The sequence below is a fragment of the Taudactylus pleione genome, unplaced genomic scaffold (assembly GCF_031769625.1).
Source record: "Taudactylus pleione unplaced genomic scaffold, aTauple2 ptg000202l, whole genome shotgun sequence".
Taxonomy (NCBI): domain Eukaryota; kingdom Metazoa; phylum Chordata; class Amphibia; order Anura; family Myobatrachidae; genus Taudactylus; species Taudactylus pleione.
This window is the reverse complement of record NW_028284604.1, coordinates 3,968,718-3,993,973: the sequence shown is the minus strand read 5'-3', so window position 1 is coordinate 3,993,973 and position 25,256 is coordinate 3,968,718. Positions and strand designations below refer to the sequence as shown.

The 25,256-nt window shown below is 40.3% G+C and overlaps 1 protein-coding gene across 7 annotated transcripts in view; it reads right to left on the bottom strand.

Annotated features, from left to right (window-relative positions):
- FER (FER tyrosine kinase) overlaps positions 1-25,256 on the bottom strand; it is a 275,704-nt gene that overhangs the window by 13,805 nt on the left and 236,643 nt on the right. For all 7 annotated transcript variants that reach the window (XM_088477673.1, XM_088477672.1, XM_088477676.1 and 4 more), the window contains one exon: positions 8,425-8,579. In XM_088477673.1, the coding sequence (XP_088333799.1) occupies positions 8,425-8,579 (155 nt within the window). The remainder of the gene's footprint in view (positions 1-8,424; positions 8,580-25,256) is intronic.

Sequence of the window (25,256 nt, the reverse complement as noted above, 5' to 3'; positions counted from 1 at the left end):
CTTGTCTGCTTACCCACTCGCTTCAAACCCTGGCATGCTGTAATTTAGCACTTTTCACTGAAGTCATTCCTCTGGTACATATACTAAATATAATTAAGTTCCCAAAGACAGCAAGCGCTGGGTGTCAAATATAAAAACTGGTTAGCACAGTAATGCCTTATTACAAATTAAAGAATTACATCTTCAGAATTGAAGTATTCAGTTTTCCAGCAGTGCCGTCATTTTAATAAGCAATACTTTGTGTGTGTATATATATATATATATATACATACACACACACACACATACATATATAAACTCCGTTCGGATGGCACTCCCCAAAAAATTTTCATCAAACCCAGGTGCCCTCCATAGAAAGCTCCAACCGTGCTTCCAATATATACACCGTAATGGCGGCACTCCGGTAATAAGTCATACACCTGCAGGCAATGATATTACGATGTTTTGATGTTTAATGCATTGTCTTCAGGTAACCTGAAGACGATGCATTAAACATCGTAATATCATTGCCTGTTGGTGTATGACTTATTACCGGAGTGCCGCCATTACGGTGTATGTATATATATATATATATATATATATATATATATATATATACATACATATATACATATATATATATATATATATATATATATACACACACACATACATATATATATATATATATATACATATACACACACACACACACTAAATAACTAACACTAAACGAGTAATCAAATCGCAAAATCCTATTTGTTTATATATGAAAATATTTGTATCAAATAGTTTAAATGAATGAACAGATAAATGAAGGCATACCTTTCATTGTAAATCTCTGTTCGACATTCTTTAGACACTTGGTTTAGAAATCCTGATACACTAATAAGTTTGAGAGGCTTGTTTAAAGCTTGGGCTCTTCACATTAGTTGAGCAATCAAAAACAGAAGTGCAATGTCAAGTAATCATCAATGGATTTGGTGATTGTTTTTTTTATATTCGTGAAAATGGAGCAAGTACAGAGAATTAATGTCTTTCTAAGTGTTTATAGAGAGTGTTCTGCCCATGATTGCACCTACCGTGATTGGTATGGGTACTGCTCATTTATATACTACTTCACCTGATTACACTGTTTGAAAGAGAGCGGATTGTATAGAGAGTAAATGAAGTACATAGGAAAAAAACTGAATGATTTTGATCAAACAGGACTGAAACAAAATTAGGCTGATTTGAACACTGTCATTTGTTTCAATATAATTCATAATTCTCTTGTGTAAAGGTTTATTCACAAGGTTATACAAGTAGGAAGTTGGAAAGTCTGAGTCTTATCCAGGAACAGTTGTTAAATATTTATTTCGCTATTTTTCTTCAAAATGCACAAAGCAAATATATTAAGGGTTCTGACAACAGAGAAGACCACCATGTGGACAGGTTAATAATTGTTATGGCATTGGTCTGACAAGTAAAACAGAGTTGTGACTACAGGCAGGACCATGCACATAGATCAGTAACTGTTACAAGAACTGTAATCAGGCCAAGCAATCCCTGTACTTTTCACAAAAGAAAAAAAAAAAAGACAAAAAAAACCAACTAATCTAACTTAATATTATGTGCAAAGCTGACTGCATGTTTGCAACTACAGATGTGTCCTCATACATCTAGCCTCAATACGCCACGCAGTGCGACTTGCCTGGCGTGAGTGAGCCGCCAGATCCCTTGCTACTCTGCTAGCGTTGGCAGTCTGTGTCTAAGTTGCAATGTGATGGAACTAGGATGCACCAGAAGACTGTGCTAATTCATTTGATATGTTACACTTGTGCTTCATATACAGACTCAGGTGCACACAGGTATACAACGAAACTTGGAATGAAAAAAGCTGCGGCCGCTACATTGTAGCACTTTGTATGCAGATTCAGAGACTTAAGGTGCATATCCACTAGATAAATTTGAACGATTGAACGAATACGACATTATCATCGTTCAATCATGCAGTGAATATGCCGGCAATGACCAGCGATGCGTGCTCCAGGCCAACCTGCTGATACCGTCAGGTTGTGCATGTTCGGGGATGAGGGAGGGTGCCTGCACTGAACGACATACCGTTTAGTGTGGGCACATTATCCACTGCACAGGATGATGAACAATTGAATGATTACAATGTTGTAATCGTACAGTTGTTCTACACTTGTGTAGTGGATATGCACCTTTAGTTGCACACAGATATACAAGTGTGGAATATCAAAAAAATCAGCACAGTCTGCTGGTGCATCCTAGTCGCATCGCACTGCAACTTTGACGCATTTTCATTAAAAAAAAAAGATGTAAAAAAGACACCCAGTGCTAGCAGATTTAAGAGAGCCAATGCGCCGAGAGGGGCTTTTTAGCGTGACTGCAGCAAAGATGTGTAAGGACTGTCAAAGACTAAATTACATAATTCCATATGTACATATGCTTTATGCTGCATAATGAAGCAGTTCATGAGATGTAATAGGACATTTGTACGTCCATTTTGTTTCTCTGTCCAAACTCACATTTAAATGGAAATTAGTGTGTCTTCAAGGCCGCTCCCAAGGAAAACTGTTTATCTGACACAGTGAAGAAGAGCTTGCCCATATATGTATGCTTGTGTTGAGAACAATACTCGGACCAAATATAGAGATACCCCAAGCAATGAGTATCGCTTAAAAGAATTCAATTTCGATTCTGATTGCCAAGGAGGAGCTAGCAAGAACAAGCTTTGTCTATCTGATAATGTTAGTGGGTGTATAAGGTGGGCGTATTACTTGAATATTGTAATAATGTATAAGTACTGTGTGATAATGTCAATCGGGGTTGTTGTTTTGCTGCATCAACCCTGGGAGAATAAGTCCCAGTTAAAAGGGCTAGATCTATTTATTTAATTAATTAATAAAATGACAAATTCTAAAGTATACTGGATTGGAGTCTATATTACTTATTATGGAACAACACCTGGTTAAAGGTAACAAACAGGACACATCTTTACTACATAATATTATTTGGAAAAACAGAACGAAAAAAACAACAACATTCGAGTGATATGATAAAATACTATTAACCTCTTAACATGGGATGTAACAGTAGCTAGCTAGGCTTTTACTGACATGGTCACATCCCATGAGACCATACCGACCTGCTGCATACCCTGGCTGTTAAAGAGGCAATTATTCTGCATACAGTATGTGCAGGACAGATTGCCTCTTTCCCCTCCGAAAGTGATGCAGTGGTCTGTGACCGCAGATTTTACGTCATGAGGAGCGGAACTTAATTTCCCCTTGAGCACTATTACACTGATGATCAGCTGCAGCTGGGGAAACAGACGATCAGTCTCCCCTGACACACTGCTCTGCATGTGGGGGGAGATAAGTGCCACTGGGTGGTGGGTACTGACAATGGGGGGTTGGTAATAGCTCATAAAGAAATAATGTCTCTGCAAGGATGGGATGGTATTAGACTGATATGGTGACACACGGTATGGGGGGGCATAATGGGAACCTATGGACACTGGTCATTGAGGATTAATTCCACTGGGGATCTATTGCCACGGGGAGGGGGTGGGAGGTAACATTATAATGGACCTAAGGGCAATAGGGGTGCGAGACAGCCATTAGGCATAAAATTTTTTTCAAGTAAAATATTTAGATTTTTTAGATGTCTAACTTCATTAAAATAAAAATAATATTTTTGATAACACTTGCCACAAAGTGCATGTGTGTTGAAAATGTTTGATCCATCAGTTTAAGAATTAAGAAAATTCAAATTAAATTATTTTATAGAATTCTGGCTAGACGGAGCCAAAATTGCAGAAATGAGCTTCATATGATATAAAGTTGTCTCTAGATACCTGAACAGCAATAAAGGCATTTATAGGAACGCACATACTCCCATGTTATTACAATAAAAAGTACACTATGTAGACAAAAGCGATTGAACACTGGTCCTGATTCAGCAAGGATCGCAACTGCGATTACGCACGCAAACGGCCGATTGTTGCGTTCTGCGCATTTATAACAGTGCACGAAGACTCCACTGTGATTGGGACTACGATTGCAGTGACTATGCAGACCCATCGCAGAGTAATCGACAGAAGGTACTGTTTGGGGGTGGTCGGCGAAACGCAGGCTTGCCAGAGCGTTTGAACGCCATTACAGGGGCGTGCATAATTTAGCCAGTGCAATGCCATTTACAGCTTAGGTTTTCACAAGCTGCAATGAGGTTAGCAATTCCTAAGTTCAGACCTTGTGCAAGTGTGCGTGAGGCTGCAATGGTACTCGATGTTACCAATGGTTTTGCAGTCTTGCCAAGTATTACGGATGTGTATAGAGGTAAAGTGGGCATCCTTATCTTAGGTTGCGTATGGCATTGCAATTATTAGCATATATTCACAGTGAGACTGTATGCGGTCAGTGGGCCTGATGCAGTAAGGATCGCTATTGCGATCGCAATAGCGATCCTTACTGCATCAGGCCCACTGACTGCAAATAGATCAACGAGATTTTATTGACATCAGTACTTTGTAGGGCCACCACGTGCAGTGATTACTGCAGACACCCTTCTTGGCAAACTGTCCACAAGTTCCTAGACAACAGCAGGCGGTATGTTTTGCCATTCCGCCTTAAGTACAGTGACCAACTGTGACATTGAAGAAGGCCTAGAACGTACCCATCGCTCCAATTCGTCCCAGAGGATCTCAGTGGGTTTAAGATCTGGACTCAGAGCTGGCCAGTCCATCTGGGTTACCAAATTTTCTGTAAACCTGTCCAGCATCGCTCTGGAGACATGACAGGTGGCATTGTCATCCGGATAAAAATATTTGTTGTTCCCATAGAACTGCAAGTGCATGGGCCTCCCTATGAAGTGTTATTGTCAAAACTGCCACATTAGTGGCCATTTGGAACTCGTGTGCAATGATATGCATTTCACTTGTTCGGGGGTGTCCAATAACTTTTGTCTACATACAGTAGTGTAGTTGGACTGCAAGCAAAATACTGAAGTGGGTAACGATAGTGAAAATATATACCAGATAGAAAGAGGATACAGTAAAATGATATAAAGAGAAAGGTAAATTGAGTTTTAGTTATGTTTTCAGTGAAAAAGGGTTGCATTCTTGCAATATTGTGAGAAAAGGTGGAAGCAAAATGCCTGAGACAGTAGATATGTGAAGTAGAAAAAAAGTGAGAAATGAATGTGACACTAATGCTAAGTACACACCTGAAAGAATTAACTCACCATCCAACTTTACTATTTTCAGAGTGAGTAAACATTCTTGAGAACATCAGATTTTGAGTGCACACATTAGAGATTTATTGCTCCGATCCATCAAAAGAAATGTCGGACAGATGATCGGAAAATGTATTCAAATATCAGCTCAGTGTTTTGGAGAAATGCCATGCGGTAGATTAAATCCAGCAGGTCAGATCCAATCAACCGATCTGACTGGTTTTGGACTTATAATCAGCCCAAGGTACCGGATTCTTACTCTGAGATTTGATTTTTGAAAATGTAGCTGATAATTGGCTGATCGTCCTAGTGTTGTCAATGAGGATAGATCAGAAAGGGGGCTTTGGAAGGAAGATGATGAGCAAAGTTTTGGACATGCCTAATTTTAAGTAATGTTGTGATGTCAATGAAGAGTTAGACACAGAGGATAGGAGAACAGAGAAGAAGTTACAGTAGTAGGAGAATGTTTGAATATCATCAGTGAGCATGTGGTGCTGAAATCTGAAGGATCTGATTAGTCTGCCAAGGAAGATGTGTACAGTGAGAACAGATGGTTATTGAGGCACCCCAAAAGGAAGATGGAGAGAGGAAGGAAGAAATGGAGACAGAGGAGTCGCACTTGGAGTGAAGGGTGTGCAGTAGTAGACTATGGACAGTATTGTTCAAGGAGGTGGATACCTATAAGAGGTTAAGAACAGACAAGATATATTTAGACTTACCAGAGAGAAGATCATGTGTGACTCTGGTAAGGACAGTGTTGAATGAGTGAAGGGGAAAGGAACCTGAATGAGGAGGGTTAAGAAGGGAGTATGAGAGGAAGATGTTAGCAAGTTGGTTAAAGAGAAGTTGCTAAAGGAGTTTGAAAGCAAAAATTGGGTTATAGTGGAAGCTGAGTGGAAGGAGAAGTCTGCTTAGTAAGATGCTATAAAGATAATTCAATTGATTCAGTAAAAGTTCTAGTAGAGCAAATAAAGCTAATTGCTGGAATGATAAGAATAAATAGAACGGTGTGTCCTAAAAATACTTATCAACAAAGTGTGGTGAAATTAAGTGGAGATCAGTGCCCCTAGTGTATGAGTCACATGTATGTATGTATGTATGTATGTATGTATGTATGTATGTATGTATGTATGTATATACACAAATGGTGGTTCAGGTAGTATTTTATGAAGCAAAATAGTGCCTCAAAAAGTTCTCAGTTGGAGCCATAAAAAGTCAGTGAATCATTTTAATAATGCCTGTCACTGCAAAGCCTCAGGATACTAGTATGAATTCCCCTTTCTAATAATGAGCAGTTGCTAACAAGCTGTCATTATGTCATCTGACAACGGTTAGCCTATCTAGCACGGATTTAAGAACTGTATAAGTTAGTGTTCACCAAATACGTCTATTTTCTTATACAGGCTTTGCAATATTTTCTGCTCTATGACAGATTTTTCACAGTAAAACAATATATAATAGTTAAATAGGTTTGTCCTTCTTCGGACATCTCATCACTGAAAGAGGCTACCTGTCATTACCACTGTAGCAGTCTCCTCCAAGAGCTTTATATTATCACACAGTATCTGCCGCTCTATGATTTCAGTCTGTGAGGAGCTTAAGACAAAGCAATTCTGTATTCTGTAATGTGAAAGTTGTGCAGCTCATCATTTGCTAGCATAGATAGAGCCATAGATCAATTGAATTATAACACAATTTCTACAATGCTCCGAAACCACTTCCTACCTGTACATATCATATCCTGAAATTTAAGATGCCTAATATCATAAGGCTTATTTAATATCAAAATGCAAATAGATACTGTCCACTAACCTCAATTAGTAAAAATGTTTGCTTTATATAGCCTAAAGAACAAACTAAAATACACTTGTATATTACAAAAATGTGCTGTATCTTGAAAATTAAATACACCAAATAGGTGCTTTACACTTAGGATGTAATGCTATTTTAGTTACATTTAGTCGGCACACAGTATTGCCCTTTTCTTTTAATCTGGTTTTAAAACCCATTGAAGCTATTATAAACACACATGTAAAACACAAAATCCATTTTTCCCTCTCCCTTAAGGAGGATGCACATTCAAGAACATTCTAACTAAGTTGCCCTTAGTAACAATCTGCATCCCATCTGATGCCTAAAATGTTACGGTCATGTGCACCATCTATTATATGAGGATGAGACCACTTGTGGTTATGATATTTGAAGCTGCTGGTCCAGCTGGCCTGGATAATTCTATATCTGAAGGCCTACCGCCAAGGGAAGGTTCGCCGTTTTGGTGCAGGTTACACATCAGTATTTACATTTGCGCAAACACAGTATGATTTCAACCGCACAGTCAGTGGGTAATACAGAGATTAATGATTTCAAACTGTATTAGACATTCTTCTACCGCTTTATTATACCGTACATTCCTGATTCCATGTGGAAAACGCTGTAATACTGTATAGTGTATCGAATCAACGCTTCTGTCAAACAATCATCGGGCGGTGATACAGATCATACCGTACGGTACATTGGAAATCACACGCATGCGCTATGTAGTTTAGGAAAAGTGACACCTGGTGGGCAAAATGTTGTATTACACGTAATTAAATCAGACGCATGCACTATGTAGTTTAGGAAAAGTGACATCTGGTGGGCAAAATGTTGTATTACACGTAATGACTTTTTTCATTACTAAACTTCCTTTGTGGCGCGACTCATGGCGTGGTGTGTGGCGCGCCATGCGTGGCGTGAGAGATAACACTGTGATGCCACGTTATAGCTGGGCACATCAGTATCTGGCCACCCAAAGACGAACAACAGACCATGCCAAAGTCAGAAGACACTCATTGTTCCTGGCTTGAAACTTTAAATATTGGTCATGTCTCCAGAAAGTATTTCTTTTTAAGCATTTGTTGATATTGAAGGAATGAAACAAGCAAAGCATCTCTGATGGAAACTTTACATGGTAAGAAGGTATTCTCAGCCATCTTCTGGAGTCTGCAGGGATGTGTCATTAACTGCAGTGTCATTAAGCTCTTTACTTATACATTTCTAACAGTATTTCTCAGTACCAGACCTTTACCATGTTTTGCATTAAATGAAATAGATATCATAAAATAATCAAAAGCTCAAAAATGACAAATCAACAGAAATATATTTATCAGCATTAATAAAGAATGATATGTGCTAATGGAGTAGTAAAATAAATTTGAGTCTTACCATAGTTTAGGGCTTCTGGGGCTGTCCATTTGATAGGGATCTGCTTTAAACCAGAAGACGAATATATTCCGTCATCCTCTTGACGAGACATGCCAAAATCGCTGATTTTCAAGATATTGTTTTCACCTACTAGGCAGTTTCGTGCTGCCAGGTCCCTAGGAAACACAAAAATGAGTTAGAAAACAATTGAATTTACTTTCGAATTAAACAGGAGCACATAAATAATTCTAGTACTATATTATATTTTTATCCCCAGAGAAATGCTTAGTATTATTTACAATAAAACATTTGGTAAAAACAACAACACTTTCCCTTTTTACAGTGTATATTAATGTTTGTTTGCATACCATCCGCTCCCATACTCTAATCTTGACATGTACGCAATTGTAATTATACAACTCAATTATTTACCTCTTTCCAAGCTTCTCTCATTGCGGATGATCTATTTTAGAGAGTGGAAATGGTGCAACTATGTGGAAATTGTTTGCAAATGTATTATTTTAAACGTAGATTAAAAAGTTCATAAGTCTATGTGCCACCTAAATTTCAAAGAAAATAAATGCACTTGAAAAAAGTACAGTATGCAGAAAATCAATAATGCAACACACTTTACCATACCCTCCTAACAGTTGTAATCCCAGAAATGAAAGGTTAGGTTGCCCTCTCCTCCCCTCTCACTGTATTACTGTAGGCAGTTTCCCCTACATGCAGCAGTGAAATACCTCCATCTCTTATAAACCAGGACAAACATGCCATTTACGGAGCAGCTACTTAAAATTTTGAACACCCAGGCAAAACTGAGATGTTTGGGTGGTATACTTTATTAAGATGGCAGGGGACATATACTTTCTACATAGGATGTTTACAGCAACTACTGTATGTCAATTTAAATTGATCTGTCAGCGCAGGAACAAAATAGGTTGAGCGTTATAATGGGGAGTTCACTTCAATCTGGGAAAAACTATACCTACGAAAAGTATTAAAAATTAGCTAAGTTGCAGCAAAATTGTGCATTGAATTTCAAATCGTGTCACAAAAAATTATTTATAAAAGAGGTGTGAAGTTCCGGTGAAAGTCTGAGTTCCAGACCAATTATGCACTTTGTAAATTAGTGAAATGTGAAAACATTTTGCGCCCAAATGTGGAATGGAACAGTTGTGAAAGTTTCGCACATTTCTGCAAAACATGTAAAACCAAAAACTACAATCAGTGCAGCTGTGGAGGATTTGTATTATGTAAACACATTAAAATCACATTCTCTGTGATCAGAAAAAGAAGGGAACACACTTTATGCATACAAATGTTTTTGAATGCCTTGTGTAAATCATATCAGCATAACACATTACTTTGTTATAATTACATTAAGTCATAAATCAAGCATACCATAGGCTAAAGTTAATGCAAGAGCAATTTTGCAATAACGTTTAAACGACTGTGTTCGTATGTTTCAAGCATATTAGTAGCATAGCTATTTACGAAGACTAGAAAGACAGATCTCTCAGCTCTTGCAGCAACAGTCACCACAATTTTATATGGGAAAAACATTGCTAGGGATATTTAACAAGTTCCAAAAAGCTTAGCTTTTTAGAGCTCGACTTCATTAGGCTACTTACAGATGTGCCCACGTTCATTGCGGCTGATCGCTGCAAACGTGCCCACGAATTGCGCTATTTGCAAAGCTACGCTATGGTGCATCCCCGATCGCAGGTGTGCATCTCCATTCAAACCTACGGAGACGAAAAAGCGTCTCCCATTATATCCCATGGAGACGTGAATGCGCGTCTCCGATTGCAGAAGTCTGTCCCGCGATTCGCTGCGGTATGGACAACAATGTAGCTGGGAAGATCTGTACCTGTAGGAGGGCAGTACAGTTGGAAGGAGATCTTCCGATCCCTCCCAGTTGGGCTTGATCTGTTCATGAGGCTCAGTTGCAGGGATTTCAGTTTGCACGTGACGAGCCAGGTCCAAATCCAATTATCACTTTACTTTTTACTCATCATCATGACGGGCTCTTATCCAGTGAGTGGTCCTTAATAAATTGCCCTAAAATATCATTCCAAATATTGCTGCAATATATGGCGACATGGAAAGTAAATTTATGGGGCAGGATTACAAATCTTCAGAAACAGACCTTTTAGACATAAACAAGCACCAAAGAGATGCAAAGACATGAATAGAAATACAGTCTATGCCATTATAATTAACAGATTCTTAAAGGTCCGGATGTGATCTAATACAAGGCTGATACTAAGTGGCGTCAAGGAGGAGTGAAAGAAAACAAGGTGGATAAAATAAAGTATAATTCAAATAATTATTTACTGTATCTAGTTAAGTGATATATATCTATTGGGAATGGGATTGAAATCCAGACGGCTTAATAGCCGCTGGTTCTAATCCCGACAGAGAGAGAAAGACGGATGAAGATCCCGACAGGCGCCCGTATACTAACCTAGCATTCCAGCTAGGCTGATTTAGCGGGGCGCAGCGCCCTGCCCTCCTTCTGGAGGGCAAAAAGCACCCTGCCCTCCGGGGGGGGGGGGGTCCTAACCCTAACCTCCCCCTAGTGCCTAACCCCCCCTTTCCCTAGCCTAACCCTAACCTTCCCAGGGGGATCCCTAAACCTATCCCCCCCCATCCCCGGGCTAAGTGCATACTTACAGGTAGGAGGACGATCGGTCTGGCGTCCTTCGGTGTTCCGGCGTCGGGATTCACAAAGGCGTCGGTATTTCGACGCCTATGTTACATCCCTTGCTGGGATGACACTGTCGGGATTGAGACCTCTCATAACCACATCCCATCCATTTATATATCATAATGTCAAACAGTGGGTTTACTTTCCCTTTATGCTTTCTGAGGAGAAAACAACACACAAAAATTTACTCTCATGCACAAATAGCGACATCAGTACATACTGCATTATAAATGAAGACAATTCAAAACTTAAAGTGTAGTATTAGGAGAAGTTGTGTTGGCTGAATCCTGGATGTAGCATTCTCCCACACTGACAAATCCTCCCAAAGGCAGGGCCGAAACTAGGATTTTTGTCACCCAGGACAAGACAGTAATCTGGTAATTCCCCAATAGTAATGCTCCCTGCAGCAGTGCCCCTATAGTAATGCCCCCTTCAGCAGTGAAAACAAAGGAACAGGGAGCGCTACTTTGTATAGCAATAATGAACCTGAATAGGTTGAAAATTAGATGATTTAATATCTTGATAGATTAAAATAAACACAAATAAAAAAAATATCTAAAAATATATAGACATAATATAGTACATTGACACTGGTAATGGACCAATTAATCAACAGTTGATAGAATAATATACATGCAGGAATTATAGTAAATAATAATGATAAATGAATCTGATTATTCGTAATCAATCTAATAAGACATGTGCTTAATAGTCACAGTTCATCCCGGCCGGGAAAAAAAAAAAGTGTGAATAAAAAGGTATACCTCTTGCGTAACTTTGGCGATGATGAGTACTTAGATATGTGATACCAATTCAGAACAAATGTTAGTAATTCAATGGAAAGCTGTGTCTCATATAGGAATGACCGTGATGATGGTGAACAGTTTAGCCCATAAGCATCAGATGTATGCTGTCTGCCAAGGTGAAAAAAGTCACGGCAATGGTCCTGTGTGGAACAGCAAGCCGCCTGGTATAAAGGGTCTCCCGTAACTTGTGTGCCGTGTGTGCTGAAGCCCAGCACTGTGGAGCGGTCTCCCACAGCACGTGCACCGGCCGTGCAGGTGCTCTGTGTGTAGCGGCAGTCGGGCAGCTGTTCTGAGTGGCAGGAATAGACGTGGTGTCTGGAATGTCCTGCCGCGTCTGCCGGTCTCCTACACTTATGCAAAAACGTGGTTCTAGGTGGCAAAGGAGACCGTTATGTGTGGGTTGCAAGGAAAGTGGATCTGGCAATCAGACCGGTCCGATGAGAGTCCTGTCCTAACGCATTTTTGCGTAAGTGTAGGAGAACTCCAGCCTCTGGTTACTGCGGCGCTGCAGGGAAGGAGCTTTGCGTCCGCTGGCAATAAAATCTCAGCGGGCATATGGCTTGGAGCCCCCCTGCGGTGACAGGCTGGAGGACTCTGGTGGCGAGTGCAGCGGCACACCCAGTGCATGTACACCTCCAGCCGGATTCAGTATGATTCTAATCCCGACAGCGGCAGCCCGACAGAGGAGGAAATCCCGATTGTCCTTAGGGTAAGTATAACTAGCCTAATTCCCCCCCCCCAACCCTCCTTTAGGGGTGCCTAACCCTAACCTCACCCCCAAGTGCCTAACCCCCCCTTCTCCGTAGCCTAACCCTAAGTCTCCCGGGGGAGGTGCCTAACCCTAACCTCCCCCCAGGGGTGCCTAACCCTAAGCCCCCCATCCCCTAGCCTAACCCTAACCTCCCGGGGGGGTGCCTGACCCTAAGTGCCCCCCGGGAGCCCCTATCCTAACCTCCCTCCCCGGCGGCTGTCCGCTCCCGGCTTACCTTCGATCGGTAAGCCGAGTGTCGGGCTCCGGCATAGGTCTAATGACAGGCGTCAGGATTTCGACGCCTGTCATTTGTACCTTGCCGGGATTAAGCAGTCAGGAACCCAGCGGTCGGCATTGCGACCGCCGGCTTCCCGACTGCTTCCCCCTTCAGCCACCCCCTAGTTGCGTCCCTGCCAAAGGCTCCACTAAATCCAGCTTTGCTTAACTCGTTACTACTACAGTGAGCCAGTATCAAACACCTGTGTGACACAGGTAAGCAGTACTTGCAGAGATCAGAAGAGACTTCGAAATGGAAACTTAGGGGGCACTTGCTAGAAACAACCATACCCCAGGTAACTATTTTATCACAGCTTTGAGAACCCTAAACATTACCACCATACAGTGGACCTCTTTTTATAAGTATTATTGTAATTTTTTACACTCTTTTTCTTTAAGTATTACCATCATGTTGAAGTTTAACATATTTGCAGCCACAAAATAAATAAATAAAACCATTACATATACATAGGGCTGGTACTAGGGTGTTCGTCACCACTCCGGCAAACTATAAATTTGCGCCCACCCAAATATAGGGGTGTGGCTTTACAAAAGTACCAAACAACACTCACATTACACAGCACTGTAGTGTGTTATTCCCATTACATCACAAAGTAGTACCTCTTACCCCTTTATACATGTTACGCCACACAGTAGAGCCCCTTAACTGACAAACTTTATTTCCAAAAACCGCTCTGAAATTGTCAAAATGATTTCAGTAAAAAAAAAAAAATATATATATATTTGTAATAAACTTGTTTTTTCAAACCCCCGGAACATCATGTCTTTCCTCTGTACAGCGGCTTCAGGCACCAGGTACACTTTAGGGGGTGAGGGGGGTTAATTGACTTTTTCCCAGCGGCTGCTAATCTCTGCAGTTGCTGGGTGGGGGGGTCCTGTGTATCTGCCTTGCTTCCGATCAACAGTAATCGGAAGCAAGGCAGACACTGGGGGAGGGTGCAGGGAAGCAGAGGGACTGGAAGCAAAGATTCTCTTCCTGCAGCCGCCCACCCTTTATCTGAGTGGTCGCATTATTGCGACCAGATCACAAGCTGGTGTGGTTGGAAAAATGCGACCATGCAGGGCAAGTGGTTAAACACATTACACTACACAGTAGTGCCCCTTAAACACATTATGCCACACAGTAGTAGTACCCCTTACACATTATGCACACACGGTAGTAGTGCCCCTTACACATTATGCCATCACTAATGCCCCTTATACATTATGCCCACACAGTAGTAGTGCTCTAAGGCAATTCTCATAAATCTAATTCATAATCCAGAGATTAATAATCCTCCCACCACCTCTCTCTCATTTATACCCTGACATGCCCATTAATAATTCCCCCGCCCCATTCCAAATCCCCTCCCTCTGCCTCCCTCTCTTAGACCACCTGTCAGTCGTAGATGTCATGATGATATGATTCATGAAGCATTTTATAAACAACATATGCAGGCTCAGGCTGCTGCAGCTCTCAGCCCCTATCTGTGACTGAGGGCAGGGCAGGGAGGATATACACTAGTGCTGCACTGCTACTTGCTGTCTCTAAGTCTGATACCTGTAGACTGTCAGAAAGTTTCCATCCAGTGCTGACTCTCCTGCTGCCCAACACAGACGGAACGGCTCCGTGGCACAGTGCACAGTGGGACTAGACTGTGGAGAGACGTCATGACATCTCTCCCAGTCCCTGCAGACACTGTGGGAGATGGGAGTGGAGCACACGGGGCAGGCAGAAGCAGCACTGCCCCGCTGTAATGCAAATTAGTAGCGGTGTGCCTGGCAGGTGAGCAGGGCGCATTGCTACCATTATACATTCCAGTGGGCGCTAGGCAGTGGCGCATACAGTTCGGCGATCGTGGCATGAGACAGTCAATTCAGCCCACCTGCGCTCTGTGCGGCGGCACCACTCTAGTTACGGCTCTGCAGTGGGGAGGCACCTCTCCAACTCAGCGCCCCCCTGCAATGCTTACCCCGTGGAATAAGGGTCTGCCCTTATTTACTATTGCAAAAGCAGGTTGGTTCACCTTGTAAGCGGTTTAAACAATGATGTTATGAATATGTCAGATACCACTTTTTATAGGCATAATTATTACTGCAGAGATATTCCAGCTTTGCAAACCTCAGAAATTTTAAAAAAGTCATCAGTAGAACTAGACCTAGTGGTAATCATTCATATACATGTCTAACATATTAACGATTAGTCCAGAAGCAGAACACTTTGAAGTTTGCATAAACAGGCAGTGGGTAGAAAATGCATATTGATTAGCTACACATTAATGGATTTTTTTCAAGTATGGTGTTGAAGTAATATTAAGTATGACAAAAAAGTCATCAGTAATAAGTAGCGTAAAAGATTAAGCTGAATTTCAGACTTTCATGTGAAAGACTTCCAGAAACAGATATTGTAATTTTCTTACATAAGAGCCTCGAGAATGATTGTTAGTGATGCTTAACAAGAGACACTGGGCGTTAAGTGATATTGTTCTTATTGTTTTAACTTTTTTTTTTATATATAAATATAAAATTGTGTGCTTATAAGAATACTATCTATAGATTAGTCAATAAATAGTTTTCCTTTGTTTATCTATCAACTGTAAGGACAGAATCCCTCTTGCAGCTGGGCTACTCGTTTCTAATATTGTTTGGCACTATAAAAGTTTATATTTCTGTTGGGTGCATAAAAATTAGTGATCAGAGGTCATGTGATGATTAAGACAAGACTGGGCATCCTGTCTAATATTGTTTTTATAATAAAGATGTGCGGTTCAGTTTTGCTGAAAACCAAAAAACACCCAAAGTTTGTTCTAACTCAAAAACTCAGTGACTTTGGCCAGAACTCAATTCAACTGAGAACCACAGAGTACTGACCACAGAGTACTGACTCTGGTCTTCTTGGCAAGTTTGGAACTTGAATCCAAAAACTGAATCTTGCATATTTTGGATTGCATTGAAGCTCATCCCTCGTGATATTTAGGTACTGTGAGGTGGTCAAAATTGACTGGAATTTAATGTTATTTATGATAATACTACTTTAAGAACAGAACCATTTCCAAGTTATGCTGCCCATCCACTAGGCGATTAAACCTAGCGATTGAGCGATAACGACCATCGTTATTGCTGAATCGCTTGGAAATCGTCCACAAATCGGGCAGTAAAGTGTCCTAAACGACCAGCGATGAGCCATCCCGCTGGTCATTTGCATCGTCTAGTTTTGCCCGTTAATTACTCGTTATTGGACAACGTTATTGTGCAATCGTTCATGCATCGGTCCACGTTTTTAACGCCGGAACGACCAACACCCACCATATAAACATATATAGATTTAAATAAATATTTCAGACCACTTTTATTAACAACTAGTTTGAAAATCGTTGGTATATGGTTGTTGGTCGTTTTGTGCAATCGTTCACAAATTGATGAACCTTAAAAATCTCCAGGTACGGAGTGAAATGCGTCAACGAAGGGGCTCGCTATCTATATACCACTTGCGTAAGTCCAAGGTCTTTCTGCCCAGTCACCGCTATAAACCAGCATTGTTATTATTTTGGTTACGGTCATCTTCAGCTGGCCAATCTCCTTTATAATTTCTTATGTACAAGGTGATCTCGCTAGCTGCCACTCACTGAATTTTTTTTGTTTTGTGCAACATTCTCTGTAAACTCTAGACTCTTATATACCAGGACATCAACAGTTTCTGAGACAGTGAAATCACTGTGCATGGCACCAACAATCACACAACAGTGTGATTCTTCCCCATCATGGTGTCTGGTGTGTACCTTTTGATACAGACAGACACAAACACACACACACACACACACACACAAGATATATATCAGAAGCTGATGTTCTCATTTTTATAGCTTTCCGTGAAGATTGACACTTTTCACCCTTCTTTTGCTTCCAGTATTATACGGATTAGTTTAAATTGTTTCCTGTTGTCTACCTCATATCTATGATATTATTCATATACAACACACAGAGGCAAACTGCATTTGTTTCCATGTGTTATTTATTATCTATAAGAAAATAAAAATGATACACCACTTCTTTTTAACAATTTATCATTGCAAATCCATTTCACCTATGAACAATTCTTCGGGAGGGGGTTGGGGGAGAAAGACTTTAATGTTCACTGTTTAATAAGATCTTGTAGAACCTCAGTGACTTTGAAATAATGTTCCTGTATATGGAAATGTTTCTATAGTACAGATGATTACAAAGATAAGAAGAGCCATTCTGTAAATTGACAACAAGGGAGAACCACACAACCAAATGTAATTATATACTTTCCCTTCTAGTACTCTATGCATACAATCATAAAGTGAAATTCCTCATGAATACAGAGCTTGTTTTATGAACTGCCTCTACACATTAAGGCTTACTATATACAAATATAAGATGCAATAGATTTAAATATCACAGCAGAATGGGTGAATATAATTGCATCATTTGCAAACAGAGCTCAATAAAATGCAAGCCATCCGGATACAGTTTTCAAGGTGGGATTCTTACTTTAACCAATAAATCATTACTTACTACTAGAAAAAAAGGATTTGATTAACCATTGGAAATAGAGATGTACGAAGATGTGCCATTACTGTATGTTGCACAAATAGAATTTTGCGTGGCCGCTTAGCAAAGGTGAGAAGCTTTAACTGTACAATCTTAAGTGTTCTGCTTTAACTTCGACTATGTTATGTAAATACACATTCTGCGTTAGTTATAGCCTATTGGTGAGATTCAATTCTCTTTGATGTGTCGCTGCACACATCAGTGTATATTATGTGGCCAAACAATGTTTACGGGTCGCAAATTTCCTTTCCTCAACCTTTAGATGAGGGTAGAACAGAGATGGCATGAGAATGGTCAATACACTGTGCACTATGGTATGGTTGGGTTAAGACTGGAACCATTTAAGGTCGCTCATCACTAGCTGAAATTATTGACTATTGATGTAGCACTAACCTTACCACAGAACAACTTAAGCTTTAGAACTTCCACTACAATTTTGCTTATATATCTATCTATATATATTAGTGCCTTGCAAAAGTATTCAGCCCCCCCTTCTGTATTTTTTATGTTTTGTTGCCTCACAACCTGGAATTAAAATGGATTGTTTGAAGGTGTGCATCATTTCATTCACAGAACGTGCCTACAACTGTGAAGTTGTGGTTTTTTTTATATTGTGAATCAAACAACATTTAAGATATCATAACAGAAAACTTCAGCATGCATAACTATTCACCCCCCCTAAAGTCAGTACTTTGTCGAGCCACCTTTTGCGGCAATTACAGCTGCAAGTCGCTTTGGATAAGTCTCTATGAGCTTGCCACATCTTGTCCCTGGGATTTTTGCCCGTTCCTCAAGGCAAAACTGCTCCAGCTCCTTCATGTTGGATGGTTTCCGCTTGTTTACAGCAATCTTCAATTCTGACCACAGAATCTCAATTGGATTGAGATCTGGACTTTGACTAGGCCATTCCACAGATTTAACTGTTTCCCCTTAAACCACTCGAGTGTTGCTTTAGCAGTATGCTTTGGGTCATTGTCCTGCTGGAAGGTGAACCTCTGTCCCAGTCTCAAATCACAGGCAGACTGAAACAAGTTTTGCTCAAGAATATCCTTGTATTTAGCAGTATCCATCTTTCCCCCGACTCGATCCCAGTCCCTGCTGCTGAAAAACATCCCCACAGCATGATGCTGCCATCACCATGTTTCCCTGTGGGCATGGTGTTCTTGGGGTGATGGGATGTGTTGGGTTTGCGCTAGACATAGCGTTTTCTTTGGTGGCCGAAAAGTTCAATTTTAGTCTCATCTGACCAGAGCACCTTCCTCCATACATTTGGGGAGTCGCCCACATGCCTTTTGGCAAACTCAAATCATGTCTTCTTATTTTTATCACTAAGTAATAGCTTTTTTCTTGCCACTCTTCCATAAAGCCCAGCTCTATGGAGTTTACGGCTTATTGTGGTCACATGCACAGAAACACCAGTCTCTGCTGTGGAACTCTGCAGCTCCTTCAGGGTTACCTTTAGTCTCTGTGCTGCCTCTCTGATTAATGCCCTCCTTGCCTGGTCTGTGAGTTTTGGTTGGCGGCTCTCTCTTGGCAGATTTGTTGTGGTACCATGTTCTTTCCATTTGACGATGATGGATTTGAGGGTGCTCCGGGAGATCATCATAGATTTGGATATTTTTTTTTTATAACCCAACCCAGAACTGTACTTCTCAACAACTTTGTCCCTGACTTGTTTGGAGAGCTCCTTGGTCTTCATGATGTGATGCTTCTTGCTTAGTGGTGTTGCAGCCTCTGGGGCCTTTCAGAAAAGGTGTGTTTATACTGTTGACTGATCACATGACACTTAGATTTCACCAAGGTGGTCTTCACTTCACTAATTATGTGACTTCTGAAGGTAATTGGTCGCACCAGAACGTTTGAGGGGCTTCATAGCAAAGGGTGTGATTTCAGAATTTTATTTATAAAGATATTTTTTTTTTATATTTTGTTCTCATTTCGCTTCACCAAATTAGACTATTTTGTGCAGATCCATCACATAAAATTCAGATTAAAAAATAAATAAATAAATAAATTACAGGTTGTAATGTTATAAAAAGATAAAAAGCCATGTCAGATATTTAATTTTAAACTACTTATATATAAGTTCTCTTATTCAATCATTGCCCAAAAACCAGTTTGGCTAGTCCATTAGCATCTGAAGACACATAGCCATCACATACACAAAGCATTTGATTGCCATATGAATAGACCTGGCATAATATTCTTGGTTTTTATACTCCGGATACCTAAAACAAAAGGTTTGGAACACCCAGAGCCAGACGACCTGGTCACACCCACAGGTTTCAGCCCACCCAGGGACACACCCACAGAGGGGGGACAGGTATATTATCAACTCACACAAGACTCAGGCCCTCTCCCAGACACACACAGGCCATGGATTTGAACACACCAAGATCACTCTCTCACTCACTCTGACCAGCACAATGGAGGAAGCATGGACTACATTAATGGCTAAGGGGGGTATCCAATTAGAAGTCGGCACTTATCGTGGGTATTTTCCAGGACCTGATGTATCCCGAAAAATAATCCACGATAAATGCTGTTTTTTCACCGCCTACATGCGAAAACACATAGGTCCGTGAGCTTAACGCGGATCGTGTTTTTTTTGGGAGAAATATCCTATTATTCCGACCGAAATAAAAGGATATGGGGGAAAGAAAATTGACAAACAGGGATAGTTGTAAAAAAAATAAATCACAATTTATTGCCGATCGCGGCTAACTGGATACCCCCCTAAGTATTGTATAGTTTAATAAGTGAATTAGATGGCTTACAGAGACATGGAATAATGGCATAGTTAATGGTATTATGTGGTAGTTTGTGTGTTGTAGATTGTATGTAGTAAGTCTGTAGTAATTTGTGTCAGCATTAAGTAGATGCTGTAATAGTTCTGTGGTGTGATGTAGGCCGTATTATATGCTGTTTATTGTAGTATGTGAAACAGCACGGTAGTAGTTTGTAAATAAACAGCAAGCAGTATATGCTGTTTATTGTGGAGTTATCTGGTGTTTTGTGTGCATATAGTATAGTAATGGATTCTTTGAGGGTCAATACAAACTAGGTGCGAATTGCAAACTTGTTTCTTAAAACTCGCAGACTTCGCATCGATACGCGCTCCCGAGAATTCTCCAACCCAATTAAAAATGCCTATTCGCACTACTCGCAGCAGAGGGGTGCGAACTGATTGCCAAATGAGATTTGAGAGAAGTGCATGAAAAGTGGGGAGACCATCCTGGACCCCCCAAAATGAATAATTTTGTTAGCAGGACCGCATAGAAGGTTGTCTATAGGCTTTAGGAAGATACTGTATGTTTTTAAATGGTGTCAAATGGCTGATTTGTTTTATTTTTTTTAAATGCAAGAAAATGCTAAAAAAAAAAAAAAAATGTTTTCGTTTAATCTCAAACAAATGAATAATGCAAAAAAAAAAGTAGCAAAAAAGGTGATTTTTAGGTACTTTGAGGGCACCTTGAAAAAAAAAAAAAAAAAAAAATCAATTGTTTTTCAATTAAAAATATTGTAATTAAATTTGGGGTGCCTAAACTAACAAAAAAGTTGATTTTGGGGTAATTTGAGGACAATCCCCACCCCAAAAATGACATGTAATTATTGGACTAATTAAACTGATTGGACACTTCCAATTGCCTAAATTAGCCATTAGGGGGGTGTCCAAGGGGTTCAGCACAATGTCCAGACATTTTGTTTATTAACAGTTTCTTACTGTATATAGCGCAGCACATTCTGTTACGCTTTACAGTTTGAATCAACATTAACATTATACTGGGTTTTAAAAGACATACATACATACATAAAAGACATACAAAAGGGTAAGAGGGCCCTGCTCGCAAGCTTACAATCTATAACCTTAAAATAAAGAATTTCCTTTCCATCTCTCACACTCAGGGAGGTGTGAATGTAAAAATGCTAATTCAGTCTAACTGATTCAGAGCGAGTTGCTAATTGGATTGCAAAATGAATTCGCTATGCAAATTCGCAGTGAAAGTAGCAACTCGCATCTCGCTATTTGTACCTAATTGGATTGAGCCCTGTGTCTGTTCATATGCCAGCAAGGTTATAATGATTTAATGCTTCGGTTAGTTTTAAGAGTAAAGATTATTCAGTTTATTGTAGTATGTGAAACAGAACTGTGGTAGTTTGTAAATAAACAGCAAGATATTGTTTATTGTAGTTGTGACTAGCTTTAAAGATAGCAGTGTTTGCACAATTATGTGGATATTTGATAGATATGTAGGAGTAAATAGAGGATATTGTAATAGGCTCATAGGTACTATATACTGTTCAATAGTTTATACCCTCTAAAAAACGGGGGGAGGGGGGGGATGAGCTGCACAACCTAATTTACAACATTATCAGAGGTGCTACCATGCTGAGATAGTATTGGGGATGTTAGGCACCCACCTGATGAGGTCACCGTGAAGTGGTAGGTGGGCAAACATCTTTGGCCAAACATGTACTAAGAACCTCTATATAACACCATGTTAATTGATTGTTTATTATAAATTTTTTATATTTATTATTCTTAGTACTTAGAGTGTGCATCAGCTTCCCCCCTTTTTTCTGCAACCTTCTAAAAAACTACAGATGTGTCCTCATACATCTAGCCTCCTTGCTTCTACAAATCGTGCCACAAATCTTTTGTGCAAATTTTTACCTTCACATGTCTTATTTACAGTGTTGCGAATAGGTAGAACAAGCAGCTTCTGCTGATTAAAATGATATGCAGCATGCCTATGAGACTAAAACCAGGCAGGAAAGGGAAAAGAAATACAAACTAACACCTTTTCACAGTGTAAAACGTGTAATTTACCGTAGTGTTGCGGTATTCCTTATAATACACACATTTTCATAATGAACACTAAAGTACCTTGCTTGAAAAAGATGGGTGTCCTGCGAGACATGTTGGCTGTGTGGCTCTCCATTACATACAGATACACATTGGAGGTGACCGCTGGACATTTACCTGGGTTCCATCTCCTTTGGTGATATCTGTACAATGAGCCTGATGCAGAGTTGTACGCAATCACAATGTTTTTGCAATTGGAGTGAGTTTTTGCAATTGCTCATTCGTCTCAGGGCCTGATTAAGCAAGGAACGCACGCCAACAGACGCACGCACCTGTCCGCTGTGAGAATATGCTAATCAATGCATTAGCAGGGAGCCCGCAGCACAAGTTGCAGATGCCCAGCCCCATACTAAGCCGCCCTTTACTCACAGCCTGATCAGCACGCAAAATAGCGTAAACATCGGTAACATTGGGAACCATCGGACCCATTAGCATAATAGTGGTTGACCTGAACTGCCGCAGGATTTTGCCTGCTTCCTGTGTACAGCTTACAGTATGGCTGTGTATGCCACCCTACTGCCTTAATTATGCACGCCCCTTGAATGGCGTTATAATGACTGCGTTCGCCTGACCACCCCCGTCACCACCCACAAATGGCACTTCCTGTCAATCAATTTCGAAAGGGTCTGTGTACACACTGCATGTAGTCTGCGTACCATAACCAGATCACACTGGCTAGTCCGCGCACGCGCATTCCGTAGGCCAAGTGCGTGCGTTCTCTCCTGTGCGTTCATTGCTGTTTCAGGCCCACAGTCACACTGCGTATGCGTCAAGGTACATTACCACATTTACACTCTGCGGGTCTAATCTCAGTGCAATTGACAGACAGGGAGCATTTGGGGGAGGCAACCAGTAGTGTCGGCTAAAAATGCAGGAGTTTCTCAACTGTTTCAGGTGAGTGTCACATCCTGTGTCTGTGATCCTTTACGCAGGAAACAGGTCTCAGTCACAGCGGCCCTTCTGAGTGACCACAGATATACTTGAGGAGCCGATGTTTGCCTGATCTGCTTCAGGAATTTTTAATTGTTGGCTGTGGAACACCATCCATTAACTCTTTATCAGAAGGGCATTTTTAGGTCTCCAGGCGTCTGAGGCTGTGTTCTATTTGATGTGTATTTCTATGTACATATGCTGCGTAGTACCACTGTTATATTAGTGGTTATTATTTCAATTGGGTCATTTATGTGCAACATATATACTAGTGATTTTATATATTGTGTTCTTTTTATTTCTAATTTTTAATTTTTTAATTTATTGTTTTATCTATTCATATTTGTAATATTATGATTAGGTCTATGTGACCAGCAATTCTTAGTGGTATATGTAGTATAGTGAATTGTTGGTACAAATAAACTGTGATACTGTCAGTGGTTAGTGCTCTTTCTTTTTGCTGATCTGCTTCAGATGCTGTATATATATATATATATATATATATATATACACAGCATGTATAGCAGTTGCGGACAGCTGCGATGGCTCAGGTGGGCGTCTCAGTCCTGGCCGCTTCTGCATTAGCATATTTTCACACATTCACAACTTTGCAATTGGCAGCTGCGGCAACATTGGTGTACAACTCTGTATCAGGACCAATGCCTGGGATCTACGCATCATGACACTGCATCATCCTTTTAATTTTTTTTTTTTCTTTCCTTTGATATTTCGAGAGCTACTAGCAACTACAAGAGGAATATGTATGGACTCTTTGTAAAAAGGTCATAATCATCTATTTGGGACACTGGGCCTGATTCAGAGACGTATGCTATGTCAATGTTTTATGCCACCTGTGCATGCATCTGAGTCGCACTGCGCATGCATCAAAGTCCATTCCCGCAAGTAGCAAGCAGCGACTTTCTAGTCGCAGAGTGATTGGCCATTTAGTGCTGTTTGGGGGAGGTAATTGGGTGTGCTGCCAAAAACAGGCATGCCGCGACCATTTTCAGGGTGTGTCGTTTCCTGCATTTGTGATCCTGTGCGCACAAAACATGGATTTGGAGTCTCCGTTCAGGCGCCCATTATGTGCGACTATAGGGTTACTCAGGAGGCCGATTATCCAAGAAACTAAGTATGCGGGTGCGTACAAATACGCAATTGCTTGGTTTTGCAAAGGTATCTGTGGCAATGGCCAAGATTCTCAATGCAAATCCCGGCGTCTGCAACATTAGAATATTTCTTTGAATCAGGCCCACTATAAAGAGCTAACTTGTACATTTATGACATCACAATTCACCAATTATAAAGGGATGATAATAGAATTCCATTTTTATGCAAATTTCACAGAAGTGTATACATACAGTGCATCCGGAAAGTATTCACATAGCTTCACTTTTTGTTATGTTACAGTCTTAATCCAAAATGGAATAAATTTTTGTTCTGAAAATTCTACACACACAACCCCGTAATGACAACGTGTAAAAAGTTTTTTTTTTTTAGATTTTTGCAAATTGTGGAAAAAGTGAAGCGTTGTGAATACTTTCCGGATGCACTGTATATTAACAATGTGTGTATTATACAGCTAACACACAATCTTGAACATATAAGCAATAAAAATGTGCCGACGTCTTGTAAATGCTGCTAAAATGCACTAGTCTTTGTTTAAATAAGCTGTTACTTGCTACTGTTGTTCAAAACAAAAGGAAACTAACTATATTATCAAGAGCCAGACAATAACATTCTTAATATGTGTCTTCGATTGGATGAGCCAGGCTAACTGAATGGAAAGAGAAAGTCATAGTGCTTTTAAAATGTAGTTAGCCTTCATTGCTTTTTTCATACTTCAGAATCTCACAGCCTAAACAATTTTTTTTTTAGAGTTCTCCTCTCCTCAAAAAGGAAAACCCAAAATATACATTTATAATGGTACAGTAG